Here is a 19636-nt window from a genome sequence, read left to right on the forward strand (position 1 = left end):
GTCTTCTTTGTAGCTGGAATGACAGGTACACACCACCATACCCATCTTATTGGTTAAAATGGGGTTTTGATAACTTCTTGCCAGGACTTACCTCAAATTGCAATCCTCCTCTATAGATATTCTGAATACTGGTCTATTACTAGATACATAGTTTGCCAATATCTTCTCCCTTTACGTGAGAAGCATTTTTTAATTTCTTGATTTTTTTTTTAAGCAGTACTGAGGTTTGACCTCAGGGTCTCAGGCTTGCTTGACAGGTGTTCTACCACTTGAGCCATGCCCCCAATCCTTAATGGTTCTTTTTGGCAACATAAAATTTTTAATCGATGTACCTTTTTTGTTGTTGTTGCTGTTCTACTATCTGGGCTTTTGGTATCAGATCGAAGAATCTACAGTCATGAATTGGACAGGATGACTTACTCTTCCATTTTCTTCTAAAGATTTTATACTTTTGGCTTTTACATATAGTCCCTTCATCTATTTTGTATTAATTTTCACATGTAGTTTGAGGGAAGAGTTCAATCTTTTCAACATGTGACTATCCAGCAGTTCCAGTGCAATTTGTTGAAAAACATTTTTCTTTCCCCCACTGAATGGCCTTGGCCAAAAGCATTTATCCAAAAGCAGCTGACAAAGATTCATAGCTAGATTCTCAAATATATTCCACTGGTCTATGTTTATCTTACACTATTACCACACTGTCTAGATCACTGCAGCTTTGTAGTAAGTTCTGAAAACTGAAAGTGCAAGTCAACCAACTTTGTTCTTTTTTCAAGATTTTTGGCTCTTCTGGGTCACTTGCATTTCCATATTAATTTTAGCATTGCTTAACAAGTTCTACAAAGAAGCCAAGTAGCATTTTGAAAGAAACTGTGTTGAATCTGTTATTACTTTGGGGAGTACTGCTATTTGTACCAACATTAAATCTTAAAAACCATGAACATAAGATTTCTTAGCATATATTTAGGTCTTCTTTTATTTCCTGCATAAATATAGCTTTCAGACGAGATCGGGCATGTTCAGGGTGTTATGGCCGTAGACAATATAGCTTTCAGACTTATAAAATTTACTCAGCTTGTTAAGTTTATTCCTAAGCAATTTATTCTTTTCCATGCTAATATATATAGAACTCTTCTTAATTTCATTTTTGGATTAAAAATATGTACTTTTGTGTATCACTGATTCAGACCTCTTTTCTTATGATTCATTCCCAAAGCACAAAGTACTAGATAGCCAAATTAAAAAAACAAAAACAAACTTGCATTTTAATTAGAGCAGTTTAGCTTCTCCTAATGTCAGCTAGAGAACTAGTTCATACAAATGAATTTCCAGATAAATAATACTCCTTCAGTAAAAGTATAATCATTTATAATGGAAATGTTTCTAAAGTTCCAAGTTTCAGAAACAGAATGACTTTTTTTCTTGATGAATCTCATGTCAGGGGGAGGGTACCAGTGGCAAGAGAAAGGGTTAATGAAAGGGTAAATGTATTTTATGTGTACCAACATAGAACAACAGCAGGGTGATGATGGCTAATGCCTATATTCCTAGGTACTCAGGAGGTAGAGATCAGGAGGATTTTGGGTTGAAGCCAGCCTGGCAAATAATTGCAGAGACCCTATCTTGAAAACACCCATCACAAAAAAGGGCTGGCAGAGTGACTCAACCAGTAGGAGTGCCTGCCTAGCAAGCACGAGGCCCTGAATTCAAACCTCAGTAGCACCACACTCGCACAAAAAAAGAGAACATTGAAACCTGTCAAAATCATTTTAAGTAGGGAGAAGGGGAATGAGGGAGAATAATGGTCAGAATGAACCTGAACAAAGTATGTTGTAAGCACATATGGAAATATCACAATGAAATCCTCTGTACAACTAATATATACTAATAAAAATGTTAAAAAGTGGAAATTATAAAAATGAAAACACAGCAATTTAGTAAACAAAGAAGATCCCAAAGTATATCCAATTTTGTTTATATCAAAGTACACATATGCACACACATGCACAAATGAACAAGACTTTGTTCTAGTTTTTGTGGTGCTGTTGTAATAAAATCTACCCCAAACAAGCAAAACAAAAAAGCCCTTCATGAATTGGAATTATCCTAAACTTCTCTATTTAGGTGTTCAACTACAAATAAATTATCACTTATGTTAATGCACTCCTGAAGTAGTTTATAAATAAAGAAGAAGTAGAAGGGGTTACTTTGCTCAAAGTACATAGGCGTGTATGTAAATATCACAATGAAACCTCTGTTTCAACTAATTTACTAATAAGTACAGAAAGTAGAATTACAACCTCAAAAAAGACCCAACTCTGCTATATAATGAGAACATGTTGACTTCTAGTTCAAACTACTTAGCAGAACCCTTTAATCAAAGAAACACTCAGAATCACTTAAAGCACTTAAAACACTTAGAATCACTTTCAGCTTTTTGCCATGTCAACTGGAGGAACTCCCACTATTATTCTTTAGATGGGAGCACCACTGGATAAAAGGAGATTGTTCCATGTTTTTGAAAAATCCTGAAAAACTATCTTTTTCTGGGGGGGGGGGAAGGGAGGATAGATGAGAGCATTCAAATTAATTTACCTTCTCCAAGGGAAAAAACTGTAAAAGGACATGTAATTCCTTCCAAGTTTTGTCATGGCACACAAAATGAAGTCCCATCAAGAATGGGCTTGGCTAAGATCTGTATCGTCACTTCTCAAGACCAATTCTTCACACTGAGCCACTACTATTTATCTTAGCCACATACACTCCCAGTAGCCCTGAAATTCTTTAGATTTGTGTTTCATATTTTCATGCCTTTGTATGGTGCTCTTAGAATGTTCTGCCCCTCCCAATCTCTCCCCCTTCCCTTCCTTTTTTCTCCATATAATCAACCTCAAGTCAAAGTTTCAGCTCTAAGCTGGGCATAGTGGTGCACATCTGCAACCTCAGTACTGGGGAGGCTAAGGTAGAGAGATTGGGAATTTGAGGCCTGCCTAGACTGTAATGTAAGTTCAAGGTCAGGCTGGGTTATATAGCATGGTCCTGCCTATAAATAAACAAAGTAACTAACAAGATTCAACTCTCTTATTTGTGCAGATTTTCTTTCATTTGCAAATTCTAGCTGAACTATCACTCTCTCCTACCATTATTCACAGTGTACATTTTCTAGTATTTTACTTACTGCACTGCAGCATAGTTATTAATTTAGAAAACTTCAAGACAGCACAGTCCAAGTCTTATTTATGGTTTTTGTACATTCAGGACCTAGCTAAATGCAAAAGAACAGATGCTCAATGTAATTTAAGTGAATAAATGTGATGCAATTATCTAAATCTACCACTAGCCTTTTATTTGAATAAAGTCTTGTGTTTGTATTTTCCACTTTGATTTTACTCTAAATTTCAAAATGTACAGTTGACAATAATTAATTTACTGATATTTTTTCCTGCTTATTCTCTTGAAAAATCTCTCAACATTAAAGTTGGGGATAGTTTACCATAGAAACTAGAGAATGTTTTACTTAAAGAAAAGATCATGGTGGTCATTTTACACTTTATATTTCTTTCCCAGTAATAGGAAATTATAAATCCCAATGACTATCACCATTGGAATCAGACATTTATTTGAAGGTCCTTTTTAATATTACTCCCCCAAGCATGTTTCATTTGCACACCTAATCACTCAGGGATAAGACCAGGTGGTGGGCTCTAGTTTCAATTTTGAAGCATGCTAGGTTTTTTTTTGTTTTTTTCCTTTGACCAAGTCATTTAATTTCTAATTTTTCTCACCTTAAAAATGATGACAGTTGGTCTAGACAATACTAAGGTTTCTTATAAATCTAAAACTTAAGCAACTATTACTTTTGTTGATATGAATTCAAAGTTACCATGAGTTTTTTGGAAGCTCAGGACCATTTCTAGTTTTATACTAAACTCTAAGTCTTTTTTTTATATTAATTGTTGTTATTCTAGTTGTCAGATCCAAAAATTGCACAGGTCTGTGAATCAGTTAAGGCTAATTCAACCTCTTACTTAGGCCAACTAAATCTTGGTTCTAATAGCCAGTATATTAACTGTACCACCCCAAGCAATGTGCTGTGTACACAGATCATCAGTATATTCTTTGAAGGCCTCAATCCAATTCACTGCTGAACTACATGGAACCAAAATACACAACTCTATTGTTCAGCATCAGTGATGGCAATAATCCAGCATCTACTTAATTATCTCATCGGTCAGCTTACATTTCTATATATGTTAGAGAGAATCACAAAAGCCTGTCAAATGCCTTGGTGAACTAAAAAAAGCCAGTAATATATAGATATATGACAGATAAAATATAGGCACTTAGTTCTTCTCCAAAACCTATTGACATGAAGACAGAGAAAGAGGGACAAAGAGAATAGGTGAGGAACTAGGAACTAAGGACATCAACATTTTAGAAGGTAAGAACAAACAACTGACACAGAACTGAGAAAGCTGACATACAGCAGAAAAGGAATATAAAAGCTGGATTATCTAATGATATTGACAGAAATTTTACAATTCTATTGGAGACTTTAGGGGAAGAATTAAAGAAAGGTATATAAAAAACTAAGGAAATTTAAAAAAATCAAATGTCAGTAATTTTTAATTTTCTGTGTGTGTGTGTGTGTGTGTGTGTGTGTGTCTGTGTGTAGCAGGGATTGAACTAAGAAAGTACTCTACCTCTTGAGCCATGCTACCAGCTTTTTGCTTTTGGTTTGTTTTTCAGATAGGGTCTTGAGCTTTCTGATGGGCTGGCCTCAGATGTGATACTCCTACCTCCATCCCCTAAGTTCACAAGTGTGAACCACCATGCTCAGCTTGTTTTTGATATTGAGCCTAACTTTTCCCTAGGCTGGCCTCAAAAGACAATCCTCCTATCTTTACGGCCTAGGTACCTGGGATTACATGCATGCCCCACCATGCCTGGCCAGAAAGTTTTAATTCTGAGGGAAGAAAGGATGAAGTTATTCTAAAAAGGAAATACAATGATAATAGTCTCATGGCTTAACTGTAAACAAAATTCCCATAGTCATAATGTTATCAAAGTAGGAAAATGTTTTAATAAAAAAATATGATGGAAGTATATTGAGAATGTGGAGAACGTATGTAAGTGATAGGGGATGGGATTTGTGAGAAAATCAATATCTAACAAAGAAAAAAGGAATGGTAACATTTAAAAATATAGTTATCTAGAGGACATTGTTAAAAAAGTGAACCATGTACAGAGGTCAGACTTTAAAAATCTATTTGTTTATTAAAAATAAATTCAAGTACATAGACGTGGTGGCACATCCCTGTAACACCAGCACTTGAGAAGTGGAGGCAGGGTGATTGAGTTCTAAGTGAGCCTGAGTTGCACAGCAAGACCTTGTCTCAAAAAAACTCAAAACAAACAAAACAAAACACATATGCAAAATAAATCCAAGTAAACAAATTATAAAATAAGTTATAAAATTATCTATGGCACATTCTTGCTCTAATAACCTCAATTCAGAAAAATATGAAATAATATGGTATTAAATGGCCTTTGAAAGACCATATACTACATTGGCAGAGAGCTCTACTTCCTTTGAAAAGTAGACCATAAGTTCAGTTTTCTACTTAGGATGTTTGATGACATCATTTAAATATTAATTCTGAACTACTCTGATAATCAAATCATTTTTTCTATACATTTTTTGCCCATAGTCATGATCAACAGGTTTACAATCCTGAAACTTATACTATTACACAGTCTCCTAATTGAACATGTCAATGCACAATCCTAGAAGTATCATATTTGTGCCACTTGTAAAATTATCATAATAACATGATGCAGTTTATGTAACACCAAATGTGGGCAAAATTCCTCACTCATATCATACCATTTTTCTTTTCTAATGGATAATACTCTTGACAGAAGAACTCTTCTTCAAGATCAAGTTGTTCACATCTAACAAATTATGCTAGTGTTAGAACTAACAGGATGCTCCCTGGGTTCAATCCCCAGTACCACAAACAACAAAAAAGCAAGACAAAGAAAGAGAACAGAAGGGGGGTGAGATTGGGGAGGAAATAATAGGGTGCAATTTCAAACAAAATTTAAGCTGTGATACTATTAGAAACAAGAATTTTACATACATGTAACAGTCTCCTAAAAAGTTAAAATACATTCATTCTGTCTTAAGTTATAATTTTAAATTGTATCTCTTTACAATATACTATGAAATGAAACAAATGCTATCATCTATTACACACATAAAAACATTCTTACTGAGGAGAATCTGTGTTTTCTCTGGCTTATGATGTACTGGAAATAGTTAAAATAAACTAACACACTAATGTATATTACACCTATATATCTCCAAAGAGAGACTGGACAAAATATTAACAATATAAATCTAGGTCACAGTACATTATGGTTATTCACCATCCTAGTCTTTTTACTTTTCTGTAAGACTGAAAATTTTCTTTATATAAAGTTGGGAAAAACTAAAAGCCCAATTTTTAGAAATATATTTTTATAAATATCCAGTGCTCATCATGTATTAGGTGGTTTGATTTAGTTTTTTTTTTTTTTGGCGGTATTGGGGTTTGAACTCAGGGCCCACACCTTGAGCTACTCAAACCCTTTTTGTGATGGGCTTTTTCAAGATAGGGTCTCATGAACTATTTGCCTGGGGTTGGCTTTGAACTGTGACCCTCCTGATCTCTGCCTACTAAGTAGCTAGGATCACAGATGTGAGCCACCAGTGCCCATCTCTGATTTTAGCTCTTCACCGCAAATCATTATTCTTATTTTTAAGGGAAGAAAATGAAAATTGGAAAAGCAATCTCATTTAACACTACCTTTTTTTTTTTTTGTGGTACTGGGGTTTTGAACTCAGGATCTACACCTTGAGCCACTCCACCAGCCCTTTTTGGAAATAGGTTTTTTCCGAGATAGGGTCTCGTGAACTATTTTCCCAGGTTGGCATTAAACCATGATCCTCCTGATCTCTGCCTGCTGAGTACCTAGGATTACAGGTGTGAGCCACTGGTACCAGGCCAGCCACCACTACTACTTTTAACCACATGGAAAAGAATAATGTGACTTCTAAAACTTGTAGTTTATTCCATTTATATAACCTAGAAATTGGCAAATTTGTAAGAAAACTTTAACAGAGTTACAAAAGCATAATATATTAATGTTACTGTTTAGTTGATTGGCTAGGTCTTTGGATGATAAAGATTCAAGGTTTATTGGTGGTGGTTGTTTGTTTACAGCACTGAAGATGGAACCCAGGGCATCATATGAGCCAGGTAAGCACCCTACTACTGAACTAAATCCCCAACCCTCAGGTTCCATTTTATCCCTTTAGTATGTTAGGATTTCCTATGAAACTGTTAATACCTACCACCCCACCTCAGTCCTATACTTACTAATTCCCTTAGAGGCTTCCTTGTTCATGTTCACATGGTCCCCTGAAGTTGGCAAATTTAATATTTGACTTCTTCCTCTCAAATAACTAGTGCCTTCCTAAAATTTGTAATTCACTTCCTCTGTCCATCTCACTGCCACTTTTAGAATTAAGCTAGGAACTAAGGCCCTGCCCATTACTGATTATTCAGTCAAACAAACATTGCTTGAGACCCCATTATGTATCATACACAGTGAAAGGAATTGGAGCTATGAAGATTAATAAAACAAAATGCTACCTTTCAGCCAAATATTGGAATACAGAGATGGTGGAAGAAAGTACAATGCAGTAAGTACCACATTAGAGCAAAATCTGTTAAGATGTTAACTTCTTTTCTATATGGTCTAATCTTAAAACTACATGAATTACCTTTATGGAATACAAACCGCATCATATCACTCCTATGTTGTAAAACCCCTGATGATTCCACCTCACTGCCTACAGTATAAAGTCCAAATACTTCAAAATACCAGGCAAACACTTCACAATCTGCTCCCAGCTTACCTAACAGCTCATCTATTATGTTTCTTTCACTTCACATTCTATGACCAAGTTATATATAACCACCTCATACTCTGGTAATACACTGAGCACTTTCATAACACCTAGTTCTTCTGCATCCTGCAGCTGGAGAGAGCCCCTTTTCCATGTGTCCACAAGCAGAAATCCTGCCCATTATCAATGACAGGATAAATTCTTCATTTAGTTCTACCAATGTAGTTCTATACAGTCTGTTGTCAGGGCTGGTGGAGTGGCTCAAGTGGTAGAGTGCCTGCCTAGCAAGTATGAGACCCTGAGTTCAAATCTAAGTGCTGCAAAAAAACAAACAAAAATCTGTTGTCACACTTATTACTTTGCACTGCCATTTATTTTTCTCTTTCTCTACCATACACTGTGCTATACTTAGGGACAGAAACTATACCTGATTATTCTTCGTATCTTTCCCAAAGTCTAGTGTTAAGTAAATAGTCAAGAAATGACTACTGAATGGATAGTGAGATAGAAAAAGATTTGCAAAGAACCAAACTAATTAGGTATGTAAAATTTTAAGGAAAGAATTCTGCAGGCAGAAAGAACTAAAGCAGAAATGCACTTGGCTGTTTGAAAGACAGTAGAAAAAGTGTGGCTTGAAAAGGAAATGAGTTTGGAGAAGCAGTGCCTTGTAGGTAGTTGGTGGCCATGCTCAAGGCCTACTGCACCTGCTTGAGTTTGGCATTTTCTAATTTATATCTTCTTTGTCTACACAATCTTCTACTTATAGCAGAGCAAGAGAAAGATGGAATAGGATATATAGCCCACAATATTGTTAGGTAGATGCCAAATGATTCTGACATACATCTTCTGGTTTATGCTGATAAAAAGAATAAAGCCACTAACTACAAGGGTAAGTCAACAAGAGCAATATTAGCCAAGAATGTTGGCACACATTTACAATCCCAACCCTCAAGAGGCAGAAGCAGGAGGCTCAAGAGTTTGAGGCTAAGCTGGGTGCTGGTGGCTCACACCTGTAATCTGAGCTACTCAGGAGGCAGAGCTCAGGAGGATCGAGGTTCGAAGCCAACCCCAGGCAAATAGTCTGTGAGACCCTATCTCAAAAAAACCCTGAAGAAAGACTGGTAGAGAGGCTCAAGGTGTAGGCCCTGAGTTAAAAAACCCAGTACCACACACTCAAAAAAGTTTGAGACCAACCTTGGCTATAAATGAGATTGTCTGAAACCAAAACCAAAACCAAAACCCACCCACAACACTCTACTACTATGAAACTCTACAAGACCATGAATTTATCTTTTTAACTGAATGGATACTTTCCATGTAAATTTGTAATACAAATTTAGGCCACAGTAATTAAATAAATTTCAGTTTCACCGGTCGAAGTTTTTCCTCACTCGAAGAAATTAAACAACTTTCTGATGTTATAAGAATGCACAAGTTTATATGCACTAGAAATTGCCTCTTAGCAGTAATTTTGTGGGTGTTTACGCCATAATCTATTTGATGCAAGTATGTGATATTAAAACAAAGCCAATCCATTACATAAATCAGTATTTGCAAAACTAGGTGCTAAAGCAAATGAGTAGTTGCTGGGAAGTCATGCAGTGTGAAATTACACATTTTACTCTTATTCTCAATAGCATCTGCTGGTGTTGCTAACTGAACATGAAGATATCTCTAAATATAAAGACTCTTTCATTATCTTAAGTCCAATTCCAGGTTGCTAGCCTTCTACAAGTAAAAAAATTGATTGTCAGCATCCTTAAACTCAATTCTGTACCCAGTGATATCTGGTTAGTGTAGTGATGTTTCCCCAAGACTCTCTATGGGGGATCAGAGCTAATGAACAATAATCATCTCATGTTGCCATTTTCCCATTCTTCCAAGGGCCAAAGTTTTTTACGATGCGTGTTCATAATAATCCATAGCTTCAATAACTATGGGGGAAAAAAAGGAAACACTTTAGCCTAAAAGGAGACCTTTTCACATTCTCCAAGCTGATCTCTACTTACAGGTCTTTCATTTTCTCTTCTCAACTGAGGTAGAATGACCGATTAAAAAGTATGTAAATACTGGGCTGGAAGCATGGTTCAAGTGGTAGAGCACCTGCTTTGTGAGCCGTGAATTCAAACCCCAGTACTGTCCCCTTCCCCAAAAAAAAGTATATAAATATACCTTCTGTTCAATCTCACATCTTTAAACTTACTGATTTTGTTCAATTCATCATCTTACTCATAAAGTCAAACTCGAAAGTTCATTTCTTGGATAGGTAGTAAAACTGCAGAATTTCTCCTTAAGAGTTTTAACTCAATCCTAATGTTGGGAACTCCAAGAAAAATGCAAGTAGTACCAACTGGAAAATCTCTCTAAATAGGATGTATATCCTTGCAGACCAAATCTGAATATTACCAAGTAAGGACTTACTCTTCTTTTTTCAGGGGTAGTCTGAATTAAAGCAAGACCTTACTTCCCTTTTTTTTCTTTTTGATAGAGAATCTCGCTATGTAGCCCAGGCTGGCCTGGATCTCACAATCCTCCTGCCTCAGTCTCCAGAGTTCTGATATTACATGAGGCCAAGGGCACACCTGGTGTATTCCCTTCTGAAATTGTGATTCAAAAACAAAAATTAGGCTGGGGATATAGCTCAATGGTTTAGTGTCTACCTAGCATGCATGAGGCCCTGGGTTTGATCCCCAGTACCAAAAAAAAAAAAAAAAAAGTCTACATCACACAGGAATTTGTTAAAGATGCAGAATTTAGGTCTCTAAATCAGAATCTGGATATTATTGCTACTTGTATGCCTATCTGCCTGCATCATAAAATCTCAGAATTGGTGGAAAAATATAGTCATTACTATAGCCCCTTCTCACAAATTCTTATTTCTTATGCAGTAAGTCCTACTTCTGCTTGTCCTGAAACACACCAGAGTTCATAGCAGTTATTATTGTTGTTAGTGACATAAGGAAGTTCTTACCTAATCTGAGCTCTCCGAAGTTCCCACACCCTATCTTCTTGCCAACCCTGAAATTGGGGCCCACCATGAGAACCCCAGAGGACGTTGAGGATCCAGATGGTCGGGAGCAGTGTGCACTCCTCTGTGCCATGGGTTTAGTTGTCCGTTGTCTTTCATCCTTTTCCCTGCTAGGATGGTCCATGATCCTACACAACAAGGTCTCTATGCAAGTTTCCTCAGTGTGTGTACCTCTCTTCAAAACAAAAGTATGTCCAAGTAAACTGTAGTCAGAGGAAGGTAAGGAGTTCTTTTGGCATCATATTTCTGCTTCTAATGTATTTCCAGATTAGTTCCTGTAGGACATGCAGTCTGTAGGTCTCAAGCACAGGACATTTTGGAACCTAGGTAAAAATCAAGAAAACATGCAGTTAAAAATTAAATTTTAAAACAAACTGAGAAAGTCACTACTAATTAGAATGGACTCTATCCAAAGATGAGCAACATGGATCATCAGAGCTTCCTGAAATGAGTTTTGGTTTTATATCCTCCAACAGCTGAGCCATCTGGATTAGTTATTTATGTGTTAACATAAGCTCAGTAGGCTGAAAACCATGGCGTCTAAGGAAATACACAAGCCTTTAATATGAAATGTTTCTTCTAGTAATGCACATATGACCAAAAAGTAAAGTACTTATTGTTTTTGGCTTTTTTTTTTTTTAAACGTTACTGGCTAACAGAAAGACATAATGGGATTATAGATGAGTTAAACAAAGTGTGGACAATTTAATTGAAACTTTTTTGTGAGACTGTTTACGATGAGATCATTTTGATGCTATATTTGACGATCCAAGTGAGCATCTGTGATAATAGGACACATATTTTTGACTTTGTCCATAGTTCCTGGGTCATTATTCTTAACCCTGTCACTAGTGACTAGAATAATGGCACACCTTAGGCCTCAGAAAGCAAAGCCTCTCTCTCTCTGACATTCTTCTTGCCTGCCTTCTACCTGCTCCTCTTTCTCTCCAAGACAAATGACAGAAACCAAAAGTTTTTTCTTAATCTTCCCCCACCTGTTCTGATAATAGATCAAAAGACCCCTATTTCAGAAGGGACCTGCCCTATCCCCAAGGAGGGAAGAAATGCTACACAGACAGGCCAAAAACAGTCAGAGCAGACTGGTCTTGCTAGGGTTTCCCACCCAGTTTATTAGCACTCGATTTCCCTTTTTTGTCAATCATGTTTCTATGCAGTTTTCCATGCTTCAATCATTAAGCATGAAATGAAGCCTCCATGAAAATCTAAAAGGACAAAGATTGGGAAGCTTCCAGATAGCTGAAGTCATGGAGGTTGCTGGAAGATGGTATGCCTGGAGAGGGCACTGAAGCCCTATACCTCTTCCTCCTTACATCATCCTCTGTACCTCTTCATCTGCATCTGTTGTAATACCCTTTAAAATAAGCCACCAAATATATTTCCTGCATTCTGTGAGCTGTTCAAGCTAATGAACTCAAAGACAGGGTTATAGGAACCACTAGTTATAGTCAGTTAATCAGAAGAAAACTGGGCCTTAAAACTGGTCCTGTATGAATAATATTACAAATTCACAGTCCTCTTTATTATTTCTCTTATATTCATCTGTATCCAATATCCTGATTATCCTTGTCTTTTACCCAAATTTCTCAAGTAATATTGGGGGGGGAAGGGTGGTAAAAAAAGTAAGATGCTTTATTAAGATAGGTCCATCTTGGAGAAATAGCAGCCTCTTCAACAAAAACTGCTGGGAAAACTGGTTAGCAGTCTGCAAAAAACTGAAACTAGATCCATGTATATCACCCTACACCAAGATTAACTCAAAATGGATCAAGGATCTTAATATCAGACCCCAAACTCTTAAGTTGATACAGGAAAGAGTAAGAAATACTCTGCAGTTAGTAGATATAGGTAAGAACTTTCTCAATGAAACCCCAGCAGCACAGCAACTAAGAGATAGCATAGATAAATGGGACCTCATAAAACTGAAAAGCTTCTGTTCATCAAAAGAAATGGTCTCTAAACTGAAGAGAACACCCACAGAGTGGGAGAAAATATTTGCCAAGTATACATCAGACAAAGGACTGATAACCAGAATATACAGGGAACTTAAAAAACTAAATTCTCCCAAAACTAATGAACCAATAAAGAAATGGGCACATGAACTAAACAGAACTTTCTCAAAAGAAGAAATTCAAATGGCCAGAAAACACATGAAAAAACACTCACCATCTCTAGCAATAAAGGAAATGCAAATTAAAACCACACTAAGATTCCACCTCACCCCTGTTAGAATAGCCATCATCAGCAACACCACCACCAACAGGTGTTGGCGAGGATGCGGGGAAAAAGGAACCCTCTTACACTGTTGGTGGGAATGTAAACTAGTACAACCACTCTGGAAAAAAATTTGGAGGCTACTTAAAAAGCTGGACATCGATCTACCATTTGATCCAGCAATACCACTCTTGGGGATATACCCAAAAAACTGTTACTCCAGAGGCACCTGCACATCCATGTTTATTGCGGCACTATTCACAATAGCCAAGTTATGGAAACAGCCAAGATGCCCCACCATTGATGAATGGATTAAGAAAATGTGGTATCTATACACAATGGAATTTTATGCAGCCATGAAGAAGAACGAAATGTTATCATTCGCTGGTAAATGGATGGAATTGGAGAACATCATTCTGAGTGAGGTTAGCCTGGCCCAAAAGACCAAAAATCGTATGTTCTCCCTCATATGTGGACATTAGATCAAGGGTACACAACAAGGGGGTTCGACTATGAGCACATGATAAAAGCGAGAGCACACAAGGAAGGGGTGAGGATAGGTAAGACACCTAAAAAATTAGCTAGCATTTGTTGCCCTTAACGCAGAGAAACTAAAGCAGATACCTTAAAAGCAACTGAGGCCAATAGGAAAAGGGGAACAGGTACTAGAGAAAAGGTTAGATCAAAAAGAATTAACCTAGAAGGTAACACCCACGCACAGGAAATCAATGTGAGTCAATGCCCTGTATAGCTATCCTTATCTCAACCAGCAAAAACCCTTGTTCCTTCCTATTATTGCTTATACTCTCTCTACAACAAAATTAGAAATAAGGGCTAAATAGTTTCTGCTGGGTATTGAGGGGGGGGAGAGGGAGGGGGTGGGGGCAGGGGGGAGAAATGAACCAAGCCTTGTATGCACATATGAATAATAAAAGAAAAATGAAAAAAAAAAAAAGATAGGTCCATCTTGTGTGAGTATGTCTGTGTGAGAGACTGCCAGTTATACTTTCTTCCTTTGCATTATAAATTGTTTAAGGACAGAAACAGCATGTGTATTAGCCTGCTAAATTTACTTCTCAATTTTCATAAATTATCACTGGTATAACAGTTTTATAAGATTTGAAACTATACTACTTTGTCTATTTCTCTTCATATTTTTCATTTGTGTTTACATTTAACAGATGGAGATTATTTTTATAATTTTCATTTTTGCATTATACTTAGACTCATCTAACATTAGTCTCAGCCCTGACAGTCCTCATAAACTGTGTGTTCTTGTGTGTATATATGAGAAGGGTAACTAGCACTTACTTGCCAGGATAGAGCCATCTAGAAAGCCAAAAATGTCATTCAACTGGCAAAGGATGCTCACATGTACAGCAAAACAATCACTTTACCTCCGACGAACATGGAAAAACCTCACACTTAAGTCTCAATATCCCAATCCATGCATGAGACATTAGGACTGACTAATCTACAATAATGAAAGATGAATATTATTTAATACTACTTTATATGGCACCTATCATTTAAGAAATCAAAGTAACAGACTGTTTTAGCTTTTAAAAAATCCTATTTCTTTATCAAGGTTCACTGCTCAAAACTATATTTTGGTATCCAACCATAAACTATATAGCTTGTCATGTGAGGCCCTTTAATATCAATTCTTTATTTAAACTTATGTATTAAAAAACTATTACAGGTGGGGGGGCAAAGGGGGCAGATGGGTAGAGATGATAGGGGCAATGTAAATAGTGTACAACGTAAGTCTAATTGGAATTGTCACTACGAATCCTCCCATAATGAATATATCCTAATAAAAAATTTATAATGAAAAACCTTCCAAAAAAAACAAAAACAAAAAAACCCTACTACATAGGAAAAAATAAAGAGAAAATCTACCCCATAAACAAAGATCTTTTTAACTAGAATGGCATCTTAATTCTTCTGTATGCATTTAAGACCAGACTCATATCTAATTTCCTTGGTGAAAGCTTTTCTAACCAATCCATCATTAATACTTGAAAGGTCACCTTATTGTGTACCAGATTATTTTATGTGTTCTTAATATCCAATTTGATTTTAAGTCTTTAAAGCTAGGGATCTTGTCACATCTCCTTTAGTTTTTTACATCTAGTTAGTACTTAAAAATATTGGTCTTGTTCAACTAACAGAAAACAGATTTCAGTGACATGATCACGTATTTATACAAAGTTATACTAAAGAGAATTAGAATGAATCTATCAAAAAGCTAACAATTTAAATCCATAAATGTGAAGGCTGGTCAGTTAAGATTCTCTATTCACAAAGTAGTGGCTTACTTACAGTTACTGGTAGATAACCTTAAAAAGTCAACTCAACAACCAAATCAAAAAGGGATACCTGAGTAAACATTCATTAAGTTATACTTTGATCTTTGAAAACCACATGGCTTCCAAGAATGTGACAAAAGACAAAACCATATGCTTATATTATTTCTTGTATTTTTTCTAACATGTTTTTCCCTTAAAAAAAGGAGGAAAGAAATTATATAAATCCAAGTTAGCACATTTATTGTTCTAATCAAGAAAATATTTAGCAACAACTTATACCTTATTTATTAAACATGTTACATATTATGATAAACACATATTTGAACTTTTAAATTCCTTAAAAAATCTCAATCATAGCAAGTATGAATCTCTACATATTCTTTGAAATCAAAAGTTTTATCTTGGCTGTACACCAGTGGCTCACGCCTGTAATCCTAGCTTAATCTGAAGGCAAAGATCAGGAGGATCATGGTTAGAAGCCAGCCCAGGAAAACAGTAAGACCTTATCTCGAAAATAACCGATGGGGAAAAAAAAGGCTGGCAGAGTGGCTCAGGTTGTAGAGCTCCTGCATAGAAAGTATGAGGCTGTAAACTCAAACCCCAGTACCAAAAAATAAAAAGTCACATCTTATTTCTAGAACTGGTTTGACCATTCCCTGAAAGCATTTCTTTATCAATAAAGCCCCACTTAGCTAGGCACTGGTGGCTCACGCCTCTCATCCTAGCTATTCTGGAGGTAGGTGCCTCTCAGGTACTCTGGAGGCAGAGATCAGGAGGATCACGGTTCAAAGCCAGCCCCAAGCAAATAGTTCTTGAGACTCTATCTTGAAAATATCCAACACAAAAAAGGGGCTGGCAGAGTGGTTCAAGTGATAACAGTACCTGTCTAGCAAGTGTGAGGCCCTCAGTTAAACCTCAGTACTGCAAGGGGGAAAAGAAAAATGACTTAGTTACTGAATAACAACAGAGTTATATACTTGGCTTTCTTAACTGCGAAATTATAAGAGCCATCTAGCAGACTGAAGGATTACTTCTCAAACTGGGGTATACCTCAGTGGTAGAGCACATGGTTAAGCATGGGTAAGGCCCTGAATTCAATCCCTAGCACTCCAAAAAAAAGAAGAAGAAGAAGAAGAAAAAGAAAGAATTATTGTTAACAGGAAAGTCAACTAACTTAATTCGCCAAATTGTGGTTGGCAAACTGAAGTCAAATCAGACTGCTCATGTTAGTAGAAATACATGGCTATCTCCCACAGTAATCAGTAAAATGTCCTCACAGATTGCTCCACAAGGTATCTTAAAACAAACCATCAAACTCAAATGATAGAAATTTATGTTTCTAGTAACTACTATCCTGATCTAACATATAAATAAACAGTATACTATGTCAAAACCAAGACTTCATCTGGTCCAAAGTCATTACCTACACACAGGAGTAATGAAATGCTTTGGGGGGAAAAACTGAATTTCATTCAATTGTGAATGAAATAACTAAAGTAAACTTATTGTTTTATGCAACTGCATTTTGAGAAGGTGCGTGACATCTAAAAGAAATTAAGTCACATTACAAAAGCATCAAAGAGGGCTGGGTGTAGTTCAAATGATAGAACACTTACCTAGCAAGTGTAAGGCCCTGGGTTCAATCCCCAGTACCAGAAGCGGGAGGAAGAATCAAAGAAAATATCTAAAGAACTGCAGCTGTGTGGGTGGTCCTCAAAAATCTAAAAATAGAACTACCATATGAACTAGCTAAACCTCCTGGGTTAGTTAACAACAGATATCTGCATACTGATATTTATTGCAGCACTGTAGCCCAAGTGCCCATCAGCAGATGGATGGATAAAGAAAATGTGGCACATACATTCAAAGGAGTTTTTAATTCAACCATGAAGAAGAAGCAATTATGTCATATGCAGGAAAATGGATGAACTAAAGATCATCAACATTAAGTGAAACAAGCTTAAGTGAAATAAACCAGACTCAGAAAGATAAATATTGAATGTTTTCTCTTGTATGTGGAATCTAGATTAAAAATACAAAAAAAGAAAAGAAAAAAAGACGTGAAAAGAAGGGAGACTATTTAGAAAGAGGAAGAAGACCCGTGGAAGGAGGGAGAGGGAACAAGAGAGAGTAATGGGGATGAATATGATTGAAGTATACACATATAGTGTATATGAAAATGTCATAATGAAACCTATTAAAATGTACCAAAAAAAGAATTAAACCTGTGAATCCATCTGTAAAGTGAAAATAGACTGCTAATTTGTATATTTCAGATTCTCTGGCTTTGTCAAAAATGCAGCATCACAGCTGGGTACCAGTGGCTTATTTCTGTAATCTTAGCTACTGGGAAGGATTGCAGTTTGAAGCCAACCTGAGCAAATAGTTTGCAAGGCTGTATCTCAAAAAAACCCAAACCAACACAAAAAAGGACTGGCAGAGTAGCTCAGGTGGTAGAGTGCCTGCCTAGCCCACATGAGGTCCTGAGTTCAAACCTCAGTATTGAAAAGTACGTAAATAAATAAATAAAAAACACAGAACATAAATATTTCAATTTTTAAGTAAAAACACACTGGGCCTTTGTTGATTGACAGACAAGACAAAGCTGGCCAAGCTTCTAAATCTCTCCCTTCTTACATAACTTAAAAAGAAACTGTTTATAGATATAGGACTGCTAGATCATATGGTGTGTGTATATGCAACTTCAAAATGACTCAGGCTCTTTATTTTCATCTATTTCTTCATCTACCACGTATTTGGTCCTTATGCTTGCTTGCTTTTCTTTTTGGTGGTACTGGGGCTTGAACTCAGGGCCTACACATAGGGTCTCGAGAACTACATAATGGCTTCAAACTGCAGTCCCACCTTACCCCTCAAAATACTATAGACCAATTTAATTACAAATAAAAGGCTTATAACTCATTTTAGCTAAAACAAAACAAATACACAGTAAGAATTATGTTTAACCTAACTATAACTTATAATTGATGTAACAAATTATCAAACTTTATTAATTTTAGCTAAAATGCATTTATGGGAGTGCTATTGTTAAAGAGAACAACAGTATTTATAGGATCTGGTACTATTGTTTCTTTTTTTCCACGAATTCCAATTATTGATGTCACCTATTCTCATCACCCTCATCCCTAATGTTCATCAGTCTAGTCCCATCTGACAATTTTCAGTACTCAGTTTTTCACATCTCTACACTTACAGAAAATTATATTACTATTAAAAATTCCTACTTTCGCCCTTATTTTTTGGATATTGATAAAGTGATTCAAAAGAATATATGGCAAAAATACACAAAATAGTCAACATAATATTGAAAAAGAACAAAGTTGGAGACTTCAAGGCTTACTAAACAAAACTACAGTATTTACAGTGTGGTACTGGTGAGAGAATAAATACATCAATGCAATAGAATACAAAGTCCAGAAATAGTCCATGCAAATATAGTCACATTGATCTTTGTCAAAGGAGCAAAGGCAATTCAATAGAAAAAGGATTCTTTTCAAGAAATGGTGCTGGAACATATACATGCACATATAAACACACACAAAAAGCAACACACAGGCCTCAACACTTTTCACGAAAATTAACTAAAAAAAATGGATCATACACATAAATGTACAATATAAAACCCTTAACAAGAGACTGTAAGAGAAAATCTAAATGACCTTGGGTTTGGCAATTCTTAAGACAGTCCATCAAAAGCATGACCCATAAAATTGGACTTCACTTAAAATTTTAGTTAAAACTTAAAAACTTCAGCTCTACCAGGTGCCAGTGGCTCACATCTGTAATCCTAGCTACTTAGGAGGCAGGGATCAAGGGGATCACGGTTTGAGGCCAGCCCAGACAAATAGTTCATGAGACCCTATCTCGAAAATACCCAACATTAAAAAGGACTGGCGGAGTGGCTCAAGTGGTAGAGTGCCTGCCTAACAAGTATGAGACCCTCAGTTCAAATCCTAGTGCCACAAAAAAAAACCCACCACCACCAGAAAAATACTAAAAACTTCTGCTTTGCAAAATATAAAAGAATGAAAATATAAGCCACAGACTGGGAGAAAATGTTTGCAAAACACGTATCTGATCTAAAAT

At 36.2% G+C, this 19636-nt stretch overlaps 1 protein-coding gene across 16 annotated transcripts in view; it reads right to left on the reverse strand.

Annotated features, from left to right (window-relative positions):
* Csnk1g1 (casein kinase 1 gamma 1) overlaps positions 1–19636 on the reverse strand; it is a 175854-nt gene that overhangs the window by 94805 nt on the left and 61413 nt on the right. For all 16 annotated transcript variants that reach the window (XM_074066200.1, XM_074066203.1, XM_074066197.1 and 13 more), the window contains one exon: positions 10929–11308. In XM_074066200.1, coding sequence (XP_073922301.1) covers positions 10929–11109 — 181 coding nt within the window. In that variant the 5' untranslated portion in view covers positions 11110–11308. The remainder of the gene's footprint in view (positions 1–10928; positions 11309–19636) is intronic.

This window comes from Castor canadensis, chromosome 2 (assembly GCF_047511655.1).
Source record: "Castor canadensis chromosome 2, mCasCan1.hap1v2, whole genome shotgun sequence".
Taxonomy (NCBI): domain Eukaryota; kingdom Metazoa; phylum Chordata; class Mammalia; order Rodentia; family Castoridae; genus Castor; species Castor canadensis.